The 22,879-nt window shown below is 44.0% G+C and overlaps 1 protein-coding gene across 7 annotated transcripts in view; it reads right to left on the minus strand.

Moving 5' to 3' along the window:
* RNF220 (ring finger protein 220) overlaps nucleotides 1-22,879 on the minus strand; it is a 220,569-nt gene that overhangs the window by 16,443 nt on the left and 181,247 nt on the right. For all 7 annotated transcript variants that reach the window (XM_038143853.1, XM_038143854.1, XM_038143857.1 and 4 more), the window contains 4 exons: nucleotides 14,599-14,695; nucleotides 13,503-13,589; nucleotides 12,146-12,201; nucleotides 10,343-10,421 (listed from right to left, as the gene is read on the minus strand). In XM_038143853.1, the coding sequence (XP_037999781.1) occupies nucleotides 10,343-10,421; nucleotides 12,146-12,201; nucleotides 13,503-13,589; nucleotides 14,599-14,695 (319 nt within the window). The remainder of the gene's footprint in view (nucleotides 1-10,342; nucleotides 10,422-12,145; nucleotides 12,202-13,502; nucleotides 13,590-14,598; nucleotides 14,696-22,879) is intronic.

The following is a 22,879-nucleotide window of genomic DNA, read 5'->3' on the forward strand; positions in this document are numbered from 1 at the left end:
CCCCCTTGGTTTATTTCAACTGGATATAAATTTCCCTTTCTTCATAAATGGCTACACTGTACACAGCATTCCATAAATTTTTACAATTCCACTGTTTGTATGTACCTTGTAAAAAACACTTAGCACTGATTAAATGCACCACCAATAAAATTTCATGGGCTACTTTTGACACTTGATATTTTGACCTTCTCTCTTCCTCATACATTTATTTTTGCTTTCCTCTGCCTGTAAACACAGACTGTCAGAGAGGAAAACTTACAGTACCACTGACATACCTGAAAGTGATGTATTTATTTTTAAACAAAGCTTTTATCCTCCCTTGTCCAAAGTGGAGAACCCAGCAGAACATACATGCCACCTCCCTGCACCAAGGGCAGAGGTCATGTCACTAGCAGCTTACATATCATAAATATTAGAAACACACTGGTCGATGCTTTGAAGGCAAAGTCAAGCTAAAGTAAGATTCCAGGAGCAGAGAAATTGCCCCAGGCCACATCCGACCTCAGCTGTAGATGACAATTATAATAACCACTACTATACAGGAGAGAAAGCCTGGTGCAGTCCCTGCTTTGTGGGGCACAAATCTTCAAGACTTGATAAAATGACCCCAACATCAGTGCCCAATCATGCAATTGCAAGCCTTCTCTCATAGCCAATTTACACCTGGGTGAGAGGGCAACTCTTTCAGAGGAGAGACCCTGTTTTATTAGCCTGTAACATGCTGTGCACAGCTCTGTGACACCCAGGAGCACTGCAGAATGGCAGAGCACAGTAATGCTGTCTCAACTCTCACTCACACAATGTCTTACACACAACTCCCTCACTACCTGAGTTTCAAGCACTAACTATAAACACCCCTATGTTTCTTGGGATAAGAACTGCCTTCATTTTCAACCTGATGGAATAATCTGCTCCCACTTTCAATTTAGCAAGCATCATCTGCAGCAAGTATGAGAGCTAAAGATACAGGGAGTTTATTTTGGCAGATGTGGGAGAGCAGCACTGAAGTCAGTGGGAGATCCACAGACTGAAAGGACTTTTACACTTACTGGAGTGCAAGAACATAACATAAAGCTAAAAAGCCCCTTTGCTACGAACAAGCAAAACACTTAAACTGACACGCAAGTTTTTAAAAAGAAAAGTGACAGGTGGCTTTAAAAGAAAACAGCTACAGCTCAGGCATTTTCAGTATCTTAAGTCTCTGGAAGAAGCCCAGCATCAGGCACTAGTGGCAGATTGACTGTGAATCACCCCACAACATGTGGGCTACCAGACTGGCACAACGTACTGAGATTTTATTTCACTAGATGAGCTGGTTATAGCAGAAGGTGTTTGCATGCCTTGATGTAGAAAACTGCCCAGCAAAGCTGCTTACAGAAAAGCCACGTCAAATCACACCAAGTGAAGTTTAGACCCTCTAAAGGGTCTGCAAGACTGCCAATGCTAAAAGCAAATCTCCTGGCAAGACATCAACGTTTTAGGAGTTGGCTTCCCCTTTATTTAGCTAAAAATCTCATTTATTGGGTTTATTTGTTTTTAGACTAACCTCCTTTAAAGAGGCTGACTTATAATCCTGTAAAACGTTGTCACATGTATTGAGGAAATTGGCAAGGATGCTAATTTATTGTCCTCTAGGAAAAAAAAGCCCTCTTTCCTTGATTAATGTATGTTTTTGTATTGTAAGATATTAAAGAATGTTGCTTCACCTGTGATTATAGAGAATAGTTTACTCTGGCAAAGTGCCCTGGCTTCTGGTTGCCAAGTTATGAATAATGCAATGTTCCCCATTCTAATTTCCGTGTTCTAAGTTGTGAATTTGGAGCAGGGTGCATGCAAGGGCACACACACACGACTCTGAGGCGCTCTCAGTCACGGGCGCCTCTATTTTATACTTGCTTGCACAACTTGTTAATACTGGCATTTGCTTGCCAAATTCAGAGTTTGCTTCTGACTAATTTCATCTTGATGCAAACCAAAAATGTTGTCTCTTTTTTTCCCCACAGAGGAATTATTTCTCTTACACTTGCACGCACCGTCGCAATACCACTGAGGGGAGCTTACCACTGCAAGAAGGCATTTTAAGCTGCATTTAGTAGGGACTGGGGTAAAGATTCCCTGAAGAATTTAATGACAGAAGAATGAATTTTGCTTTCACATCTCCCCGCCTCCATAACACAGAGCCCAACAATGTCTGTACAGAAGCGGGAAGTAAATTCAGGCGCTGGCTCTTTCTCTTCCCTTTTTTTGGCCCATGTTTTGCTGGGACACATGTGCCCAGCCCCAATCAAAACAGAGACAGATGGCACCGCTGATCATTCAGAATAGAAGGAGCCTCGGAGTCAGCATGTTTAGATGCATTTGTAGGGCCATGCAGTATCCACTGGCCACTGGGACTGATTTAAAAAGGCGGCGAGTGAAAGTCTGAGCTTGCGCCAAAATTTTAAATGTGCCATTTGAGCAATTATGGTTCGACATGAAAGCTGGGAGAAAGAATGCATAGGTCATTCTGATTAGATTTAGAGACTATGTTCCCTGTTCCAAAGAGAAAATAAATGCAATCCCATTGCTTTACTGGAGCAGCTTTGGTGATAAAGAAAAAAGCCATGCTATGGAAAAGTGGTTTGCTGCAGCAAGGTTTTGTAGAGGCAGCACAGGCTGAATCAGAAAATGATTCTCTAAACAATGTTCCTAAAGAGAAATAATGACTCATCTAATGTGTTAATATCTCGATTCACTTTACAAGCATATCCTTCATCCTGGAGACCCCAACTGTATTTCTAACAAATCTGTGAAAGTGCATTGTGGTCTCTATCTTAATACAAGCCAGGGCCACAAAAGACAGGAGGTGGAAATGGAAAATGCAGCTCCTCTCCTTGCTAAGGCACGCAGGCCAAAGGTTCCAGCCTACGGACACTTGCCTCCATCCACAAGTAAACATGTTTGGATTACGACCAAGCTCCATGTATAGCTAGGCAGGTCTATTTTTCTACTGGAAGACTTATGGCAGCTGTAACTTGTCATCTTACTGTGGCCTGGAGCTGGTCTGGGATTATTGGTAGCTTTGGCTGGACGATCAGGGCACAAAATTATAAAATATCCATGAAATGGAAGAGAAATAGCAAATTCCTAGGGCTGAAAGTTGCTCAGAACGTTGGACATGCAGCTGAGTCTCGCAGCCAGCCTCTGTGAGCAATTAAATAAATGTCTTCTACTCCCATGGCCCCCATCCAAATGCCTGAAATAAACAGGAAATATCTATGCTACTACAGCAGCACTTGGATTCATCTATAGCCTTTTAAGGGCTTTACTGTGGAGGTGATATGCTTTCCAGAACCTTCATTCATGACTGCTGATTGGAGGCACCCAAGGGCAGTGTGATAACACATCCTCCAGACAGCTTCCTACAACTGCTGCTGCCGCCCTAGAACTTTTACACTGTTGCTGCTTCCTTTACAGGGAAAGAAAGGATCAGAATTAGCATCATTTAAGGTAACTGTGCCTTCAAAAAGAAACACGAGGCTATTAAAGGAGGCCAGGGCACATTAGTATCACATAACCAATTGTGGTCCCAGAGCTAGAAAAGGAAACCAGCAGTGCAGTGGAAGGCCAGGTCATGAGCTGGCTATCTGAGGGAGAAGCAGGAGTACTTATGCAACTGTGTGGGAAACAACAGCTTTCTGCAGACAAAATCATCAAAAATGAAGAGAGAAAATAATGGAGAAATAGGATGAAGTGCCTGTAGCAGTGGGGTGTAAGGTTAGGAAAAGCACTGACACTGAAGTGAGGACAAAAAATCAACATTGATATTAAACTACTTTAATTATATTACTGCTATTACTTTGCTTCTGTAAAGGCAGTGCTGGGTTCTGTGTTACAGAGGCAAAGGAGATATGAAAGCACAATGAACTCTTCTGTCATTGAATTCCTTGGGAAATCTTCACCAAGCTCCAACTAAATGTGACTGAACACTCTTCCTTGCAGCAGTAAGCACCCCTCAGTGGTCCTGCAACTGTGTATTCAAGTGTAAGAGAAATAATTACCCACTCTACAGTTGTCCCAGACATGGTTTAATGAGAACTAACAAAACTGGTCCTTTTTAAAGTACTATTTTGTATTTATACTTACTAACTGTAGCCTAAGAAACGCATAAACTACCAAGAGCTGTAATTACAACCATCCTGTTGTCATACAGCAGCTGGCACAGCACAAACACTTACTGAGTCCTGCCACAACAGTCAGTGAGTGCCAAGGAAAGCAGTAGCCCTGTCACCATCAGCAAACAGCCGGCTTGTGCAGCTAGGGCTGCCCTTCAGCAGATGCAGGAGAGACACTGCAAACCAGCAGAGGATAGGGCACAACATGATCCCTTTTCTGCTCTTCAAAGGAACATTTTCATCCAAACAGGGAGCGCAGCCTAAATAAAGCTGTTACTAAATAATTGTTACTTTTCTCTTGAGAGCATCTGGGCATTACACAAACATTTCCTAAAAAAAATAGTGTCCCTGCCTCTATTATAAGTCCCCGCCTCTTAATTCTAGCAGCATAGCTAAAGGATGTGAATAAAGTAACATCCTCAAAGTATTTTCAGAAGGAACATAGCAAGATTCACAGTGCTCCATCAGAGACAATGTTAAACAAAACAGGCTAATTTTAGAGACAAGTCCTCTCTCTGACAAGTTGCTCACACATCTAAGGGCAGAATTCATCTGCTAGAAGGCAGCTGTTTGTGTTTTATAAGCTAAAGTTTCTCTTACCTATGGAATAACTCCAATATTTCACAGGGAATCATCATCCATCTAACTGAAGTACCCTCTAACAGACCATCAGCCTCATATCCCCTTTGAAATAGCACAGCTGAGCACTTGCTGGGCCACGATTTATTTTTTACCTTCTAAGACATCTTGGTAACTCTATAGCTCAATAGTGACAGTCGAATTTCACACTGCGATAGCCCCCCATCGATTTTTCATTCCCAGGAAGCAACTCTACAAATTAAAGTTAACAGCATTTCTGAAACTACGAAAAGAAAAAAGAAAAGAAGGGGCAGGCAAAGAGACATAAATTGCAAGATGCCTAAACCACACCCCCAACGTAGGAATAAAATTCCATCCAGGATTTTTCACCAGTTATGCAGGGATGCAGAACCTACTGCCCCTGAAGCCAGCAGACCCCTTGGGTTTGCAGATGCTTAGCTTTAAAACATCATAGGTTCAACAGAAATAAGAGTCCCTTCCTTTATGAAGATGTCAAAATCTATAGAAAACTGCCTCAAGGCATGAAATTAGACCAAACCTCTGGACAACACTACACTAAACAGATACCACTTACCCCCAGGTCTGAGCTTGTACAGTCGCAGCCTGCCTCGCCGAGCTTTGTTTGTTAACCACTGGCCAGTGAAGAACTGGACAGTGATACAATTTCAGTTTGCGCAGTGGTTATAATGTTTGAGACCAGTATTGGTACATGCAACTTCTCTCCAACAGCTAAAAGAGGGAGCAGAATAAAGAAACACAGCCAAGCACTCTGCTCCCCACTGTCACATCCCAGAGGAAGAAGTAATGCCAAAGCCTCACTTCATAAAGAAATGAAGCATCTTTCTCCACACCCCTTCAGCACTGAACACCAGTACGCAGTACAAATACAGTATTACATACTACTGAATTACTGAAAAGGAATAAAACCTAATAAAGATAAAAATCTGGACACAAGCAGCACAGCCCAGCAGCTCTTTCTCAGCCTTTGGCAATCCCACACTTCAGTTCAGTGTCCTGAATCCTTTCCCAAGTTCACATGGGCTGTTCTAGTACCAACCCACCAGAAGCACCATGCTCTCGGCTTAGCAGAGCACAAAGAGTCAGTTCATTTTATGACTCAAGTTAATTTTTTAATTCTGTCTTTGCTATGAGATGTTCTTGTCTCCCACCAAAGCCTATTAATGGTGTGACACTGTGGCGAAGGGCTGGGTAGCGCTTATCCTATGGTGTGAATTCTCAACAGTTTCTGTTTTCTCCGACATACCAGCTTCAGCTGGTGTGAAAGGGCTCCTTCCCTTTCAGGCCTCTGCTAATCCTCTGGCTTCACACTCTGCTCCTGCCTGGATGGGTCTGCCTGGGAGCAGGGGCTCCCCAAAGACACTGCTACCCCCCTGACTGCTCTCACATGCCTGTCTCTTTGCACAAGGAGATCTAAATCTAAACTTTGTTTAATTTTAACTGATGCTCCTCCTTGTGTTGCTGTGCCAGAGCTCCTCCACAGCCAACGTTTCAAAACAGCTGGATTGGAAACTGGTGCGGTGGGGGGGGAAAGGGAAAGAAAGAAGAGACAGGAGAAATAAAACAAATACAATTGCTTTTTGTCTCTAAAACCCTCTTTTTAACCCAACAAGCGTCTCATCCAATGAAGCATGATAAGCATGAAGTGTTATATAAAGAAGATAATTATAAAGGGATTTAATGCTTGGCAGCCTTGTATTGCAAGGTTCAGAGCAGAGGTAGCATACTCACTTAAACAGCCCTGTGTCCGGGTTTGCTATTATGCGGGCAGTGTGGCTGGGGCCAAGGAGAATCAGAAACAAGATTTGTTTTTGAAAAAAAAAAAAAAAAAGCAAAAAAAAAAAAAAAAGCACAGCCCCCTTCCCAGTGAGGATGGCAGTTTCAGTCCCACCTCCTTCCACTTCTGTCCCATCCCTGATTAATGATGTTGTCTGCCTGATTTATGACCCACCCCTACAGATTAGAGTTTCCCTCTTCAACCTCCCCCCCTTTCACCCCTCCCAGAAGGCACAGCCACACTCCGTTGGAAATATTAGAGAATTATTAAATAAACATTCATACGTCATGTCTCTTCCCATACTGAGCTCATCGTAGTCAATGCTCAGCGGCCGGGCCCTGTTTGCTTTGGGGCTGACACCAAACAGCTGGAGTGATTCATGGAGAGGCTGGCTACAATGCTCTGTGCCATACATCATGCTCGCAGCGCTCCCTGCCCCGGCGGAGATAAACTGATCAACCACAACGGGCTGGAATGAATTTATGACAACACAAAATTGAGGAAAACAAATGGGAGGTGACCCAGTGGGCCACTAACCCAGACTCTCTTGCTGGCCTGCAATCTAGTCTTGTAGCAGAAAGCAAAATTGAACATTGGCACTCTGAATTAAGATGCTGGCTTTTAACCCCAGGGAACCTCGGTTTCAAAATGGCACCAGACCCTCACAAGGCAGGGAGAAAGCCTTTTTGTGAGGAAGGTGCTTTTTGCAGCTCTCTGTGAGCAGCACTTCTGCTGAGAGTCCGATGTCAGTGGAGGCCATCAGGGAGGGTGCCTGGGCAATTAGGGACCAGCTGCTCTCTGAGCAAAGCTGCATCTCGAGCTGAGGTAAAGCATTGCACTGGCTGAGCTTTGCCTTGGCAATGGCTGGGGTCTTCAGCAGACAGGCAGGGCTCACACAGTGTGATGCTCCTTCATCTCTCCCCAAGAGCCTTGGGCACCCCAGTGTCTCTTCCAGACATCTCACATTGGCGAGATTAAAAAAGCTCAGCACTGAGACACCTCACAGTGTTGGGAAGGAGAGCTGGGACCAGCAGCATGTCTCCTACTACTCCTGGCTGCCACCTAAAGTTCAACACTACACAAATGAGATCAACTTGTCCAAGTTACTGATGATCTGGCACAGCACAAGAAGCAGAGGAAAAAACACAGACTTACCCCAAACCCCACCCAGCTGTTCTACATGCAAGAAACTCTCCCACAAAACCCCATGTTTAGATTAATTTAAACCTGCTCAAGTGAAGAAATTCAGCTGCATGCCAAAAGGAGAACTGCTCAGTGTACTGTATTAATGGATTAAAAACCAAACAAAACTACACTACACTCTTTGCCTGGACTTATTTTTGGAAGAGGGGAGGAAGGAAAGTCATTCTTATGAGAGAAGGATCAATAGGCAGATCACTGCTAACTCTATTAGCCCCTGCTCTAAACAGAGAGCACGGCTGACACAGGTGCTAAGCCATGTGCTTCTAGACAATTTTAAAAATGCTAATCAGACGCTGCACAAGGTTTAACATGCCAATCAATAATGTTCAGATTTAAAGGCAAAAAACTGAAGTTACAAACAATGGCGTAAAGTGATGCTGCCAAAAACTTCCTGTAAGCACCACCCAAAACAAGAAAAATGAAACCAATTTAGCTCCAGATTAAGAAACAGGAACTAGAGATGAATCAATTTAGCCTGTTGGGCTAGGTCGCCATATATCATGGCTCAGCAGCAGAGTGGGAAGCAGCGAGACAACGAGAAACCCTTCCCCCTCCTTTTCTGTAGGCTTCTAGCTCTGATCCCTGTTATCAATTAATTTAACAGAACCCCTCTACACAGACAAGCACACAGAGCATTCAGACTCCTTAAATGGCAGGACAGAAACTATTTATCACACATGAATCTCAAAGGAAAGGAGAGAGAAGAAAAAAAAAGATAGCTAGGAATTCTCCACCTGAAACACTGTCTTGTTTTCTGAACCTCGGTGAAATAAACTACTTAAACGAAAAGGTCCCTCTGCTACTTTCAAAAATTAACATTATTGGAAAGACTGAACAAGACATTTGAGGAATTTCCTACAATTTCTTTTGGGTTTCACTGACTTTTAGCAGCACTGAAGCTTCAGCAGGCAAGGTTATTGCAGAGCAAGGTGTGTGTGCACAGACACACACACACGCTCGCTCTCCGCACGTCACAGCAGCGTTAGCGCGAGAGTTGTTTGGAAAGGATTCTGGGACCCTTCAAAAGGTGCTAGCTAAAGCCTCTTTGATCAGATTATTAAAGCTATGTCAATTTTATCACTTGAGCTCAAGTGTTCTGGAAAATGTCAAATCCTTTCAGCTCCTACAGTTTAAAGATTTTCAATAGGAGTGGATCTGGGAGGATGGAGGGCTGCTGCACTGACAGGCAGGAGGCCCAAAGGGAAGGCAAGCAGCAGCTGAGACAGAGGCTGACAGATTAGGGCAGAAGGGATGAGTCCCTTGCACCAAGACAGCATGCAATGGTTGGCTCACTCTAAGGACAAAGCTGGTTCTGCATTGACCTGCAGGCTCCCAGACTCAGTGGTCCTCAGCCAAAGTCTGCTGACTGAGAAGCATCGAATGGCAGACAGCCAACATTTGGGACATGCTAACAAAAAGGGCTTGTAGAAAGGAAAGTGCCGAGACAGCAAAGCAGTGTTAAAGTTCCCTCTACAGCAGAGAGTTTCCCCAGTTAACTCTGATTGTGAACATATACTCTGCCAGGCTGCCTGAAATGTCAGAGACCCAAAAATGTGCCAGGGACACAACGTCTCATGTCGGGACCAGGGGCAGGAGGAGAATGAACTACATCAGAAAAATGACAACTTTCTGTAAAGTCAGCTTAGTGCTACACCACTATATTTTTCCCCATCCCAAACTATCAGTGGATGTCACCCCAAAATGTAGTATTTAAAACCCAACATCACATCATTGCTTCCAACCCATTCAAGTTGTTTGGTCTCTCACTTGATCTTGGGGCAGTGTTTTCTATCAGGCAATAATCAACTTAAAACACTGTCCCATCCCAGCTAATGCAGTCCACAGCAGCAGAGAACAGCCTGTAGTTTTAGGCTTGGACTATCAAATCTGTCCAAGCAGTAAGTTATCCTAGCAGCATGTGGAATAAGGTTTAGGACAAAGGTTGTTACTCAAATGAGCAGTGCAGATCAATCCATTTATTTCTATTTCAGGCTAGACTGCAGCACATTCAGTGAGCAGAAAGGGACAGGAAAGGAGATGCCCAGCAGTCCCTCCACTACTGTATATTAAAACACTGGGACTGAAACTTCTGAATCACTGAAAGGGTTGTAGGCAAAAAACTCAGAAATTGAGACATTATTTCTGTTAGGAACCATGCAAAGGCTCAATATAGATCTTAAAGAAAAAGAAAACCCCTCTGTGAGACTTCTTCCAAGTAACAGTGCTGCTAGGGGGAGATTCTCTTTTGTGGAGAGATGAAAGATAGAGAGAGCAAGCATGGATCTATCTATTTACATAATTTAAAAGAAGGTAATTTGCAGTGGAGAAGCCCTTTGGAAACTGTGCCCAATTCCATGTCACTGGGTACCTGCCCTCACAGATGCCTGGAGAACTCCCCACAAGCCTTCTGTTAACACAGCAGTGGTGAGTGCTCCAAGTTCAGGTTTTGTGTTGCAGCACAACTTCCCTTCTCAGTGGTAAAAGCTTCAAATCTGCCTACCTTCAGTTCACCACTGCTGCTGGGAGCACAAGATAGGACACTATGGTTCTTTAAAACAAGAAAAAGGGAAGCTACCCACTTCACACTCACTTTTCAATGTCACTGTTCTTACAGGTCTTCTGCATGGTCTCCTGTTTACTGCTTTCACCATTACTTGTTGAGGGCATTTCTGTGGAGGGAAGAACAGAAAAATTAGTAAGAAAACATTAAATCATTGCAATGAAATAATTGAGCCAGTCACAGTTTCAGAGGACCCCAATGAGTCACTTTCCTGACAGTTCTTGGGAAGAGACAGAGAAGTGACTGATGCTAAGTGTCCCTGTCTGGCAGGGACAACCTCTCTGGACAGTGCATTTCTATGATTCAGGGCTCAAAATACAACCCCTGCTCTGCCCCCACTTCACAGTGACCTGACCCCCACTGATGTACCTGTTGTTTAAGCCAGGATTTAATTCAGAAGGGTTGACGCAGCTGCCACATCAAAGTGCTCTTCCAGAAAGGTGGATTTGGAGCAAATCCACCCAGCCCAGACCCTGCTCTCAGCCTCTCCCATTTGCTGAGACCTCACAGACACAAGCAAGAGATATATAAACCAGGTAACCAGAATGACAGAACAGTCTGCTCATCATGGCTGCTCCCAGCAGAGGAGAGGGTGTGAGACACCAGGTGGAGATGAGAAGATGAACCAGCCCCAGGGTTGTAGGTTCATCACTGGGGATTCAGGTAAAAGGTATGAAGAAAACAGCTCATAGCAAAATGTCATCAAGACTGCCTCCTCATCACCTTCATGGCTGTAGCTACTAAAGCTGATAATACCTACAAGCAAGTGCTTCTACATCAGAGAAAATAAATGTGATTGTCTATCCCACAGAAGGAAATGCCTGCGATAGATATCCTCTGTTCTCCATTTAACCATCATGCCCCTGGCAAAACTGGTTCTGCTCCCTTCCCCCACTCCCATCGGCAAGTAGTTATATCTTGTAGGTACTTTCAAGGCTGGGAATCAAATGCCCCAAGCATGACAGGAACAGAACAGGGAACAAAATCATTGGGACATGTCTCTTCAGGTCGCTGAGCTTCAGTTTCCTTCCTAAGGGAGCTGGAGCAGCACTGCCCAGCTCTGGAAATGGATTTGGCATCTACAGCTGGAAAGCGCCAGGTTTTATTATTCTCATATTTCCACTAGGTTGCTGCTTACACTTACAGTGCTGCTGGCATCGAATAAAAAACCCCAGCAGTCGAATGGGTTTAACACTTCCCCCTTCCTTCTCAATCTAATGATCTTTCAAGTACTGTATGCAAAGGTACATATTCACATTAACTCTTTTGCTCTGGAGTCTCAACTACAGGTCATGAAATATTACAGATCCTAGCGTTTCCACTCCAAAGTTGAAGGCTTCAGAGTGGTAGGCTTTTCTTGCCATGCAAAGGCCAGCAAGGACAAGATCTACCCAAAAGATACAAGTCTTTAGCATATCGTCTCAAAGAAGGGAAGAAAAAGCATTTGGAAAAAACCCAGTAATAAATGCACTGGTGTAGTTTAAACACCCAGCAGGTGAACACCATGATCACATTGTCAGGCTCTGCTGGTTCACTCTGTAATACAGCAGTTTACCTTTCAGTGACATGACATCAAGTCAATGCAAACCCTATCTCTCATCACTATACCAGTTAAGGTGGCATTTTTGGGAACTTCCTCAGCTGCCATTATTGACATTTAATTGTGTTGTAAAGTTTCAAAAAGATTGTGTGGTTTTACGTGCATATGTATCTGATGACACTCTGCAAGAGCATTAGTAACTACCTCTCCTAAGTACTGGAAAGCAGAAGCATGGACTATGTATCTGCCCTCCTGCAGGATATAAATTAACAATTTACAATTGCAACACTCACCGTCACTGGCCCATTTAGAAAACTCTGGCGTTATTCGAGTACTTGGTGTGCCACCACTAAAAGAGAAAAGGACAATATGCTAAAGGTTGAATACGAAAAATTTTGCTGCCCAGGAAAAGCCATCCCTTCCACCAACCACTTCTCTCTTAATACTTCTATCCATCAGACTAAGTTTCAAAAAGTTAGCAGATGGCCAGCCAAAAAAAATGTTCATGCTTCATGGCATCAGTGACACTACTGCATTTCTACAGAAACTCAACAGAATTTCAAAGTGCTTTTACAAGCAGCATCACTTCTTGTGTTGTACAGATGGGCAAACAAGTCCAGGAAATGTGCAAGGAAGGACCTTATCCAAACAGCAAAACAATGTGCTAGGTGCAAGACACATGAAGAGACTGGATCTCCTGGCCACATGCACCCAGTTCTCTCACCAAGCACAAAGTGTCCCCAGCCACTGATAACCAAGAATCCTCCTGCTACAACACCAGAGTTCTAGCTGTGAAGGAGCTTCAGCATCTTTGCAGCCCTGCTTTTGGACTAGCATGGTTAGCAAAGTATTGACTGGACCAATGGTTTGGATCCAGTGTGGCAAATGCCACTTTTCTATGGAGTGAAACCTAATTTTGAACTAGTGTTTTGACAGGCTAAGCAGTAAGAAAATTTCATTTCACTACTCTATCAATCACTTCAACCTTGACCCCACAGGATTGCTCAGTGAAAGAGATAGAGGGGTAATTTAAGTCCTGTTTTATGCAGGGCAGGGGGCTTAGAAAGCAATCCTAGCTCCCTGTTAAGACTCATTTTATTTGCCTGGAGTGCTTCCCTGAGTGCCCTGAATGCTGGCTGCCTACATTCTCCACGTATGTATGTGGGCAGAGCACACATCCTGCCCCAACCCACAGCTGAATACAGAAGGATCAGTTTGCATGCCCCACAACATGTAATTGGATGCAATGAAGTCACACATGGGATGCCAGACTCTTACTGTGCCAACCAAGATTCCAACAGCATCACACTGTACTGCTAAGAGCCACATTTCATCATGAAGCAAGACGATGCATAAGGCCTTAGTCCAGCACAGTTTCCTCACTGCCAGAATTCATCCTCTGTCCAGCACTGTTCAGGACAAAGATGGCACTGGCAGGGCAGTGGGGTGGCTCAGAGAGGGTGAGCGTACAGGGAGGCTTTGAGGCTTTACTGAGGCTGCACAGGCAGAAACAGAGACCCACTTGCTGGACTATGCTTCTTTGTAAGTCTCTTGTTGCAACCCTTGTGCTCAAGTGAACAGGGTATTTTCCACAAATTGAGACTCCCCAAAAGTAATGAATGCAATAATTTAGAAAGACATGATACTCACTTTAAAACAGCACCTCGCAGCGCTTCCCTTTCTTTGGCTTCACCTGGCTCTTCTCCAGTGCAAGGGATAATGTCTGCCTCTGTGTACCTGAGCACAAAGGGTTAAGGAATATACAGCCCTGCTGCAGACAGTGGAAAGGCCTTTGAGATGGTTAGGACACTGTCTGGGATATAAAACAAATTAATTCCAACTGGAAACACCTTAAAAACGGAGGGGTTGGTATCCATGAAGGGGTCTGCTTTTAAATTCTGGATTAAAGTTTTGTTTTAGCTGGACAGAAACAGAAATCTTTTGATAGTAACATGATTCCACAGCTTCTTGGAAAGGGAAAACTAGTTCCTGAACCCATCCAAACTTAACCTGCAGAATTTCACAAATTCTGTTTGAAGTACAGAGTTCTTTTACCAGTGGAGGGCTGGAGCTTCAATCCTAAAGGCTGATACAGATTTCAATAAAACCTAATTCTATAGCTGTACATTGCCCCTTATCACAGCTAAGGCAGTGTCTGTTTAATGCCTTGCAGGAATTTTTCCTTAATGCCTCTTACAACTGCTGTGGGGCAGAAGTCTGGTCACAGCTCTCCCAGAGCTGTGCCCAAAGAGCCTGCTCCCAGATGGAGAAGTTCCCAAAATCTGCCTTTAATGATAGTTCTGCCCATGAACAGTCTAATGAAAGAGGGAAAAAAAAAAAATCAAATGTCACAGAGTGGAAGGTGAATAGTTCTTACTGCATAAACCCCTTGAAAACAAAAGGGTGTCTTGTGAAAAATAAACTCAATTCCTACCCTTGAAGCTGGAAAAGCTATCCATATAGAACAAACCTGGATAGAGGCAACAGATTGTTTATGAAACACAATAGAGAAACTCTAACTGATCCCTTGCAATGTCTGCTATAGACTTCAACGAGGTCTAGGGTAGTGCAGTATCAACAGCAGGATCTCAAAGGGAGTAATGGGGAACCCCTCCTAGTTCAAATAACATGGCAACTGGAGAAGGTCGTGTCATTTCCAGTAGGGCTGGACAAAGATTGCCCACTAATTCCTAGGGCAGATGCACCTCTGGGTTCCCTCTTGGTAAGAGCCTTTCAAAAACGATACTGTGGTTTCCCGTATTCGAGTGTGTCGTCTCCATCCACATCCAGGTCAGCGTCGCTGTCTGGATTCTCCTTCCCGCTGCACATGATAAACCCAGAACCTGAAAGAAAATAAAACACACCGATGAGCACTTGAATTGGAAATGAAGTGTACCAGATCTCCCAGTTTGCAGGCTGTTCTTTACTAACAGCCTCATAAAAGGTGCCCTCTCCAAAGACAGCACAAGAACACTCACAGAAATGCTCTAACTTCTTAGATTTTATGCTCTAAATGCCCCCACCATTGAAAATGGAACATTCTCGACTTTTAGCCCTCCATATGAATTATTTTAGAATTGAAGTCACTGTAAGGGTCTCTCTCAAAGGCAGAAAAAGCAAGGAAGGTGAATAGGAAAGACTGATTTTTCACTGAAGTAGTTAATGCAAAATCCACACTTCTAGCAGGTAAGAGAAGGCCACAAGGATGTTCTGAATTACTTCTTAATTCAGATGCAGAGGGCAGGCAGAGGCTAAAATACAATTAGAAACAGCTTTTCAATTTTAAAACACATTTAGTCGTGGCTTAGATTTTTAAAATTTAAAACATTTGAGAACAGCAAACCTACTCCCACAAAAGGGGAAGAAAATCAGACTTCTGTCATTAACAGCTCCTTACAAGCTCTTGGATGAGCAAACTGCAATGCAACTCATCAAGAGCTCTGCTCTTCCAGCACAGGGGGGTGTCAGGCACACATCCAGTCCCAACTCCATCAGGAAGCAACCACTTACAGTTCCACCTGAGGCTGACTGTGCATCAATTCCCACTTTCTAACTATTTCTACATTTACTTTGGTCCCAAGCATTTTGTAAACTGCAACCAGGCTTCCTTTAATTGAATCTGCACAAACGCCTACAAAGATGAATCTTCACATGGTATTTTCTGCCAAGGGTTTATTAACAGAAGGGAAAACTACAGAAGGCATATTTACTCTTGATGAGAGCTAACAGTGAATATGCTCTCTCCTGTAAGACGGGATATTAAGCAAAGACCTCCTGAACTCTAAGGTGTTGGCTGCAAGGTCCCCATTTGTGTTCAATTTTGCAGCAGATCTAAGCTGTTTGGGTACATTAGCTGTGCAGATAGAAATGTACTCACTGCAGCTGCCTCCAGTATGCTCCTTCACTTAACACCCCTGTCCAGACAGCAGAGCTGGACACCTGGCTCAGATAGAGGTACCTGCTGCAGCCTGAAGGACCTGGCACATCCAGAGGCTGGTGACCTAAGTCTGTGGTGGACCAGGGAACACATCCCAACTACAAAGATTGAAAGGGTAAGGTAGATATCGCCTTGGCCTTGCACCAATGCCCCAAAAGGGCTCTGGTGCTGTATTGCAACTATGGTTCTATAATAATGTTAGCCTGTATTCTGCATTTAGAAGCACTGAGTATTATATGCATGTCTGAAGAATGAGGATATTCCAAAGCTTTAGGACAGCCTTTTCAGGCCCTCAGATGTCCAAGTCTGTTCATCCCACTGGGTTCTCACCAGCACTTAACATAAGCCCAGAAGAGTGAACCGTATTTCTAATGGTCTGCATCTGTGCAGACAACGGGGCAAAGCAAAGGTCTCATTTCCAAGGACACCATGCAGACACAGCTCTTTACTGTCGCTCTCAAGGAACGGATGCTCTCACTGATTCATTAAGCTCCCAATAAAATTTGTTTATATGGATTTGATATTTCTCTTCCCTGAATATCAAGAAGGTCCTTAACGAGTGACAACTGTAGCATGACAATGATTTGAAGACTAACCTTTCCCTAGAAGCATAAACTACCTTTTACTTCAAAGTAATTCCCAGCCTTAATTTTTAGCAGAGGTAACACAACTAGCACCAACCACGCAGCACCCATGTCTGTGCCAGGTGCTGTGGGAGCCATGCCTGCAGGTCAGCCCCATGGTGTCACTGGGGCAGCCCTTTTCCAGCAGACCCCTTTCAGAGTGTTTCACATACTGGCTGCACGCTACCAGCCAACACGTGTCACAAGCTGCCTCCTCTTGCTGCAATGGCTCATCCAGTAAATCTTGACTCATTCAGTTCATCACAATGTTTGGGAGAAGATTTAGAGGGGCAAGAGAGACCTGTCAAAGAAGCTGCATAGTCTTTCAAAGCTGCTTTAAAAGTCAAGAGTGGGCGATGGGGTGGTAATTTATAGGCATGGCATTTAACCTGCAGTAACACCATCCCCTGCACCTGGCATTACTTTAGCCCATCACTTCTCAAAGGCCATAAACTTTGGACACACAGGTCTTCATTTTTCTTGTAGCTGTGGGAGACACAAATCATGCAAAGCTGGAGCTGTGACTTGGCCAGTCCCAGGGGGTGACCTGAACATTAGCCAGACAATGAATACTCGGAGCAAGTGCCTTGGTGGGGGGGAAGGTGGCCAAATGAGTGAACATAAGTGGGACCACCCCCCTTGTTACTATCTCTGCAAGGATGCCAAGCACACAGCAGACATGCACCTTTCCATCAATTTTGTTTCCAAGTGACTCAAGCCAAATGGTGGTTTATGGCTAGAGCTTAAGATGAGAAGATCTGCTTACTACAATACAGTTTACAAATATTAAGGCACCTTGTCTTCAGAATCCTTGTGTCCTTGCTCTCAAGACCTTTGTATTTAAGAAAATCCTTTTTAAGTCTGGAAGGAAAATATTCCAGAGCTTTGGCTGAATCTAGCTCTATTGCCTAGCTGCACTGCCAGCAGACTACTATACTTCCTAAACAGGGAGTGTACAAGGGGAAAGTTTGGATAGTATGTGTTATGATGGCAAATACACACTGGGATGATCTGAGAGAGCCTTTCAGTCAGAGAGTGCACTGCAGAGAAGTTCATAGGTTAAAACGAGGGGCAGGAGAAAGGTAAATTTTCTTTTCTTATCAAACAAGAGCTCCCAGACCGACACCTAAAGGAAGGTGCAATCAGGCGATCCAACTCTCAGTTTTTCACTTAATATGGAATTTTTTTATGTGTCCATTGCAACATGGTAAAAACGAATGATTTAGCAACTGTATGCTAAACAAAGTAACCTCCATGAATCCAAAAAATGTTCTGAATATAAGTTGTGCTATCAGTTTTAGGACTTCAGAAGCTGCTTTAAAAAAAAAGAAAAAAAAACAAAAAAGCCACAAAACATGTTTCTGATGCAAATCAAAAGATCTATAAATCTCAGTACCGCTCCTGCACACAACAAAATACTAAAAAATGGGATGCGAAGCTTGGCCCAGCATCACCTGGGGAATGAACGGCTTGACACCAGCATCATGTAATACCTTTTCATTCTGCAGCAGGCCTTTCATTTTGAGGCCTGCTCCAGTGGGATCGGGTTTGGTGCCACAATTTCAACCTGACCCTCCTTGTCTAACTTCCTGGGGTTGCTTCCATGCACAAAGCCAGTGAAAACACCCCTGCAGCTGTTCAAATATTTGACGTCTGAACTGCTTGACATTATTCATTCATCTCAGGCTCATTCAAACCAGATTTCTGGACAAGTGCTGTTATAAATGGATTAAGAAGACCACTAAATGCAAGGAAGGCCCAAAAGGATCACACCTGCTTTTCACTAACTCAGCCCAAATGTAAAGAGGGCTCACAACTTCCAGCTCCTGGTGGTGTACACTGCCATCCAGAAGAAAGGAAAACGTGAAATGGAGTGCAGAGGACACGAGCTTCCAGAAGACCCTCTACCAACTCCACTCGGGTGATTTGCAATTCAATAGTGTGCATTGAGAACAGGGAAGTGCTCCTCCAGCAAGGCTCTGCTTCTGAAGGTCACACAATAATTCACAGCCATCAGCAACACTGCCCAGAGTAGAGACCTCTAAAGCCAGTGTGTTATCCAGAGGTCAATGCTCGGGACCAGAACTTTATTCCCACGTGTTAACAAAGTGAAATCCCACAACTGAATGTTAACTTGTGAGTTTGACCTAGGAATTCATAAGAGATGTGATCTGTTATTCACAGAAGCAGCTCTGACTCTTAGGAGTCATCCAAGGCCTGAGGAATGTAATTCCATATGTGAATTTGAAAATGCTGCTTTTAGATGAAAAAAGAACAAATCCAGTGCAGACTCTTCCATACTTTTCTTGTCCCTTGTTGAGAATCTTTTGCTCTTGCTGTGCATTTGGTAGGAGGCAACCCCTTGCCATATGCTGCCAGCCCCAATACAATTAGCCTCCTGATGCTAAAGCAGCACAATTCTCTGACAGTCTTAATCCCAGCAGCCTCCTTAAGGACCAGACAAACAGGAGTGAACAGGCAGGTCAGACGCTGAGGCCATTAAGCAGAGAAAAAACAAAGTTACAGCTCTGTCTCCAATCCCCATTGCTCTTGTAGCCAGGTGCTCTGACAAGCAATTCCAGCACTGGTATTGAGTGGCACCTCTATAAACCCTGTGACAGTTTGGGAGACAAACTCGCCCATCAATCAGAATGTACCTATCAACATCACTTACCTAGCACTGTGTACACAGCTTTCTTTGCTTGGACTGGTCTCAGAGCAGTCTGCCTGAGCACCAATTCTTGTTACTTTCTGAAAAATTTAGGTACTCTACACAAGCAACAGTGTTTCTGAAATACTGACTCAGAGATCAGAAAAGCAGGAAAAATTCACATGCCTTGTAACTGCTGCCAGCTTCAAGCACTGGCAGGCTACAGGAATCAGCTGAGCTTGAAGGTAAAAACACTTCCATTCTTTCCATGTACCTATTAATAATGTCTGTAGATAAATCTCACCAGAAATCCTTTCCTTCCCCTTCTTAGGGGAAGCAAATAAAATAAAAGCACTTTTCTTTCTCTTAAGTTGTCCCCTATGCCTAAGCATCCTCTCTGACCTCGGCACTGCTTCTCCAATCTCACTTCCTTTATACAGTCCCCCTGATGAGTGGTCACCTGATCAACTCTCCAGTGGATGGTGGCCCAGGTTAAGATCAAGAGTTATTAACGTGATATATAAGCAGATTCACAGGACAGATAAAAGGACTTCACATTCAAGTACCTCCTTTTCTCCATCACACTCAGTAGCAGATGGTCCAAGTGACAACATATGCTGCTTCAGGTGCTGACAGCACTGCTCCTGCACGGGCACGAGCTCACAGGGAGACTGGCAGTCTTAGGGGCAGAACGGTAACACAACCAGACCACTGCAGACCCAAACAACCCCAGCCTAATTTCGTGAGCACAGGTAGGAAAACACAGACCTGCCGTGCCTCACCTCTGCTCCTCAACTCCTATCTAGGCAGATCAGTTCTGGTGACCAGCTGTTCTGTATATATTTAATTATATGTTTGTATTTCATTATCGCTCCAAAGAAAGCCAGGGAAGAAAACTAAGATGGCAGTATTATTATTTGCACCACTACTGTGAATGCAGCTGTGAGATACTGCTCATGCAGAGGATCAAACTCATCTGGATGACTAGTATTTCTCCAGTTTGGCCCCCAAGGAATGGGAATGTATGTGTGTATGTGTAAAAAATCTATACTGGAAATATTCTAGAAATCCCAAATTTTGTGTAAATTCCAAAAATGGGTCTAAATTCAAATCCATCTTAGAGGCCTAGAGCTCTACTGGGGCCTATTTTGGCTGGGAAGAGGCATTCATTCTGTTTGCAGGTAGCATACATGTGCTCAGGAAAGAAGAAAAGCCTCCCATAAATCTCCAGAACTGCAGCCTTTGCTAATTACTCTCCTTGCAGTGACCCCCTTCTGTACAACCTCCCTTTCCAGCACGTTCACTCTATTTTCTTATCGAAATGGCACTCGTTGCCTTCTTGGAGAGTAAAAACAATGAAGGCAATAAAAGTAGTTTATGCAGACTCACGGCCAGGCCTCACATACTTCCAAGAATGGCTCTAAACTGGGTTTATTCCATCATCTGCTGAAGTATCCCAAACTAATACTGAGAGGACAGGGTGGCATAGATACCATTTTATTGTAAGAGACATCTGGGAAGACAGAGAAAGCCACTAAAAATTCTTGAAAATGAGAGGAAAGCAAAGATGAGGCCATGTTGAACACAGGTCTTTCTACAGATCCATAATGCCTCCCCAGCTTTATTTTCAACAGTGAAATTGTTCCCCCATTTTTTCCTAGCACCAGGAGGGATAGAATCGTTCTGCTGATGTTCCCAGCCTGTTGCAGAAAAAAATGACATTTAAAAGCCAAGAAAAGCTGCTTACAAAACAAGAGTTTTATTTCTCTGGAGCCAGATCCATTTAAAGCTAAATGGTGATTTACCTGGAAAACTGACACCCAACTGTGTTGTTACAGCACACACCTGAAACAGCAGATGCATCCATCTGATGCTGTCTATCAGCTCCCACAGGGGCACAAATGGGCTGTCAGAGACCTGACTGCTTACCAGTGTGGATGCTTACAGGGATCTTTGCTAAGAGATCACAGAAACAGCTGCCTTTAAGGAAAGGGGCCATATAATTTTACGACCATTACCATAATTTTGCAGCAGCATGCTGAACAAAGGCCAGGCAAGCACTGCTGTAGAGAGCAAGAACCAGCTGCTGCAAGGCTCAGGAAGAGGCTTCCCCACCCCTTGCAGCATTGAGGAGTATTCCAGAGATGTCCTTTGTGCCTCCTGTAACCCATCAGGTACCCATGGCTGCAGAGGGGAGAACACACTTGGACCGGACCAATGGTCTGATCTGGTTTAACAATTCATGGCTGCCTCCTAGAGCCTCGTGCTGATGTGATACAGGAAGGTGAGAACAGCCTCGTGTCTATCTCAAAGGCTGCTCTTCAAAACCCGGAGCTGAAGTACAAAAGCAGCAGCAACAGCCATGGTCTTTGCAGCTACAGCTCGTTTTCCACAGTTAGGGAAAGGTGGATCTGAAAGGTTTTTTCCCCTGGGGAGAGGGTGGAAACAAACAAAAAAGGAAGAGGGAGAATTAAAGTAATCTTGAATCACTAAGCAGATTCACATCACTGGATCAATAAGCACCACTGACAGGGATCACAGGAATGTCGCAACTTTGCCAATAATAAAGCAGCACAGCAGAGCTCGGAGGATGACTTTTCTAAGGCAGCCGAGCATGAAGCTGCAAGGCTGGTGAACAGCTGAATGTGACACCCTGGCTTACAGCAGGCTGCTGCCAGTGGCGGGGCTCAATGCAGCTTGCTTTAAATAATGATGAGCACAGAGATTGTATTCACAGGGGAAAGGCAACCAAGGACTGGAAAAACCAAGGGCTAAATTTCATAGGCCAAACACATGTGCTTTTCCTCCCAAAGCAATTCTTTTCTAGGCTGGAAAGAAGAAAGAAAAATCAGTGCTAATTTAATCAATTGATCAGTCTATTGATTGCAAAACTGGAGCTGCTAGTTAGCCATGTGCTGTAATGCCCTCAACTCTGAAACCACAAAACACACCATTGATTTCTTCACTTCCAGCTCCAAAACAAGAAATAAAACCGGGCTTTCATGGAAAAACAACTTCCTCGTCCAGAGAGAAGATGCAAGCAGAGAAGAGAGGCCAGGAAACAGGGACGGCCGCATCTTGCGAGGTTCAAACTGAAATTAGTTACAGATGCAGTCACAGTGTCTTGTGTAAACTCTATCGATTGGGTGGCTGACAGTCTTGGGAGCCTCCATAGTAGGACAATCAATCCGGCTGCAGTGTCACCTGCCACTTTGCTGAACAGTTGACAATGCAATTATCCAGTGTGGAGGCAGGGAGTTGGCGTGTGTCAAACGCAGTTAGCCACTTTCCGGACACTACTCGATAATGTGTTTCACTGCCGCGTGGAGGGGACGACACGCGGAGACAGGAGCTGTTTACAGCCATTGAGACCTGTGCTCCCTTCTTCCTTCAGGAACATCTCACTGCCCCTGACTTAACAACTGTATTCTAAAATGCTATTAAAATCACGTCAATCAACTATTGTGTGCTTAAAGCTCAAGTTTGACCCGAGTGTCCAAGAAGTAGGCTGCAGTTCCAGCAAAAAACTGCAGACCCTTGAGGGAAAAAAAATTAAAAATTTATCAGATTACTATTCTAAAGCCTGGGATTTTCAAAACTACATCTAAAAGACTAGTAGAAAACTGGATTTCAGAGGAACTAATGTCTGAGATCTACAAAACCTGAAGTTTAAAGGAACTGTCGAGTGAAACTCAGTTTTCTTCTAAAAAGGAGCAGTTTCAGGTGCTCTACCTGCTCCTGTACTCCCCCTGCTAATTTTCATAGTGTTACAACTGCATTTTCTGTTTTCTTTTTTTCCCCCCTTCCTTCCTCTAGG

Source organism: Motacilla alba, chromosome 8 (assembly GCF_015832195.1).
Source record: "Motacilla alba alba isolate MOTALB_02 chromosome 8, Motacilla_alba_V1.0_pri, whole genome shotgun sequence".
NCBI classification, from domain to species: domain Eukaryota; kingdom Metazoa; phylum Chordata; class Aves; order Passeriformes; family Motacillidae; genus Motacilla; species Motacilla alba.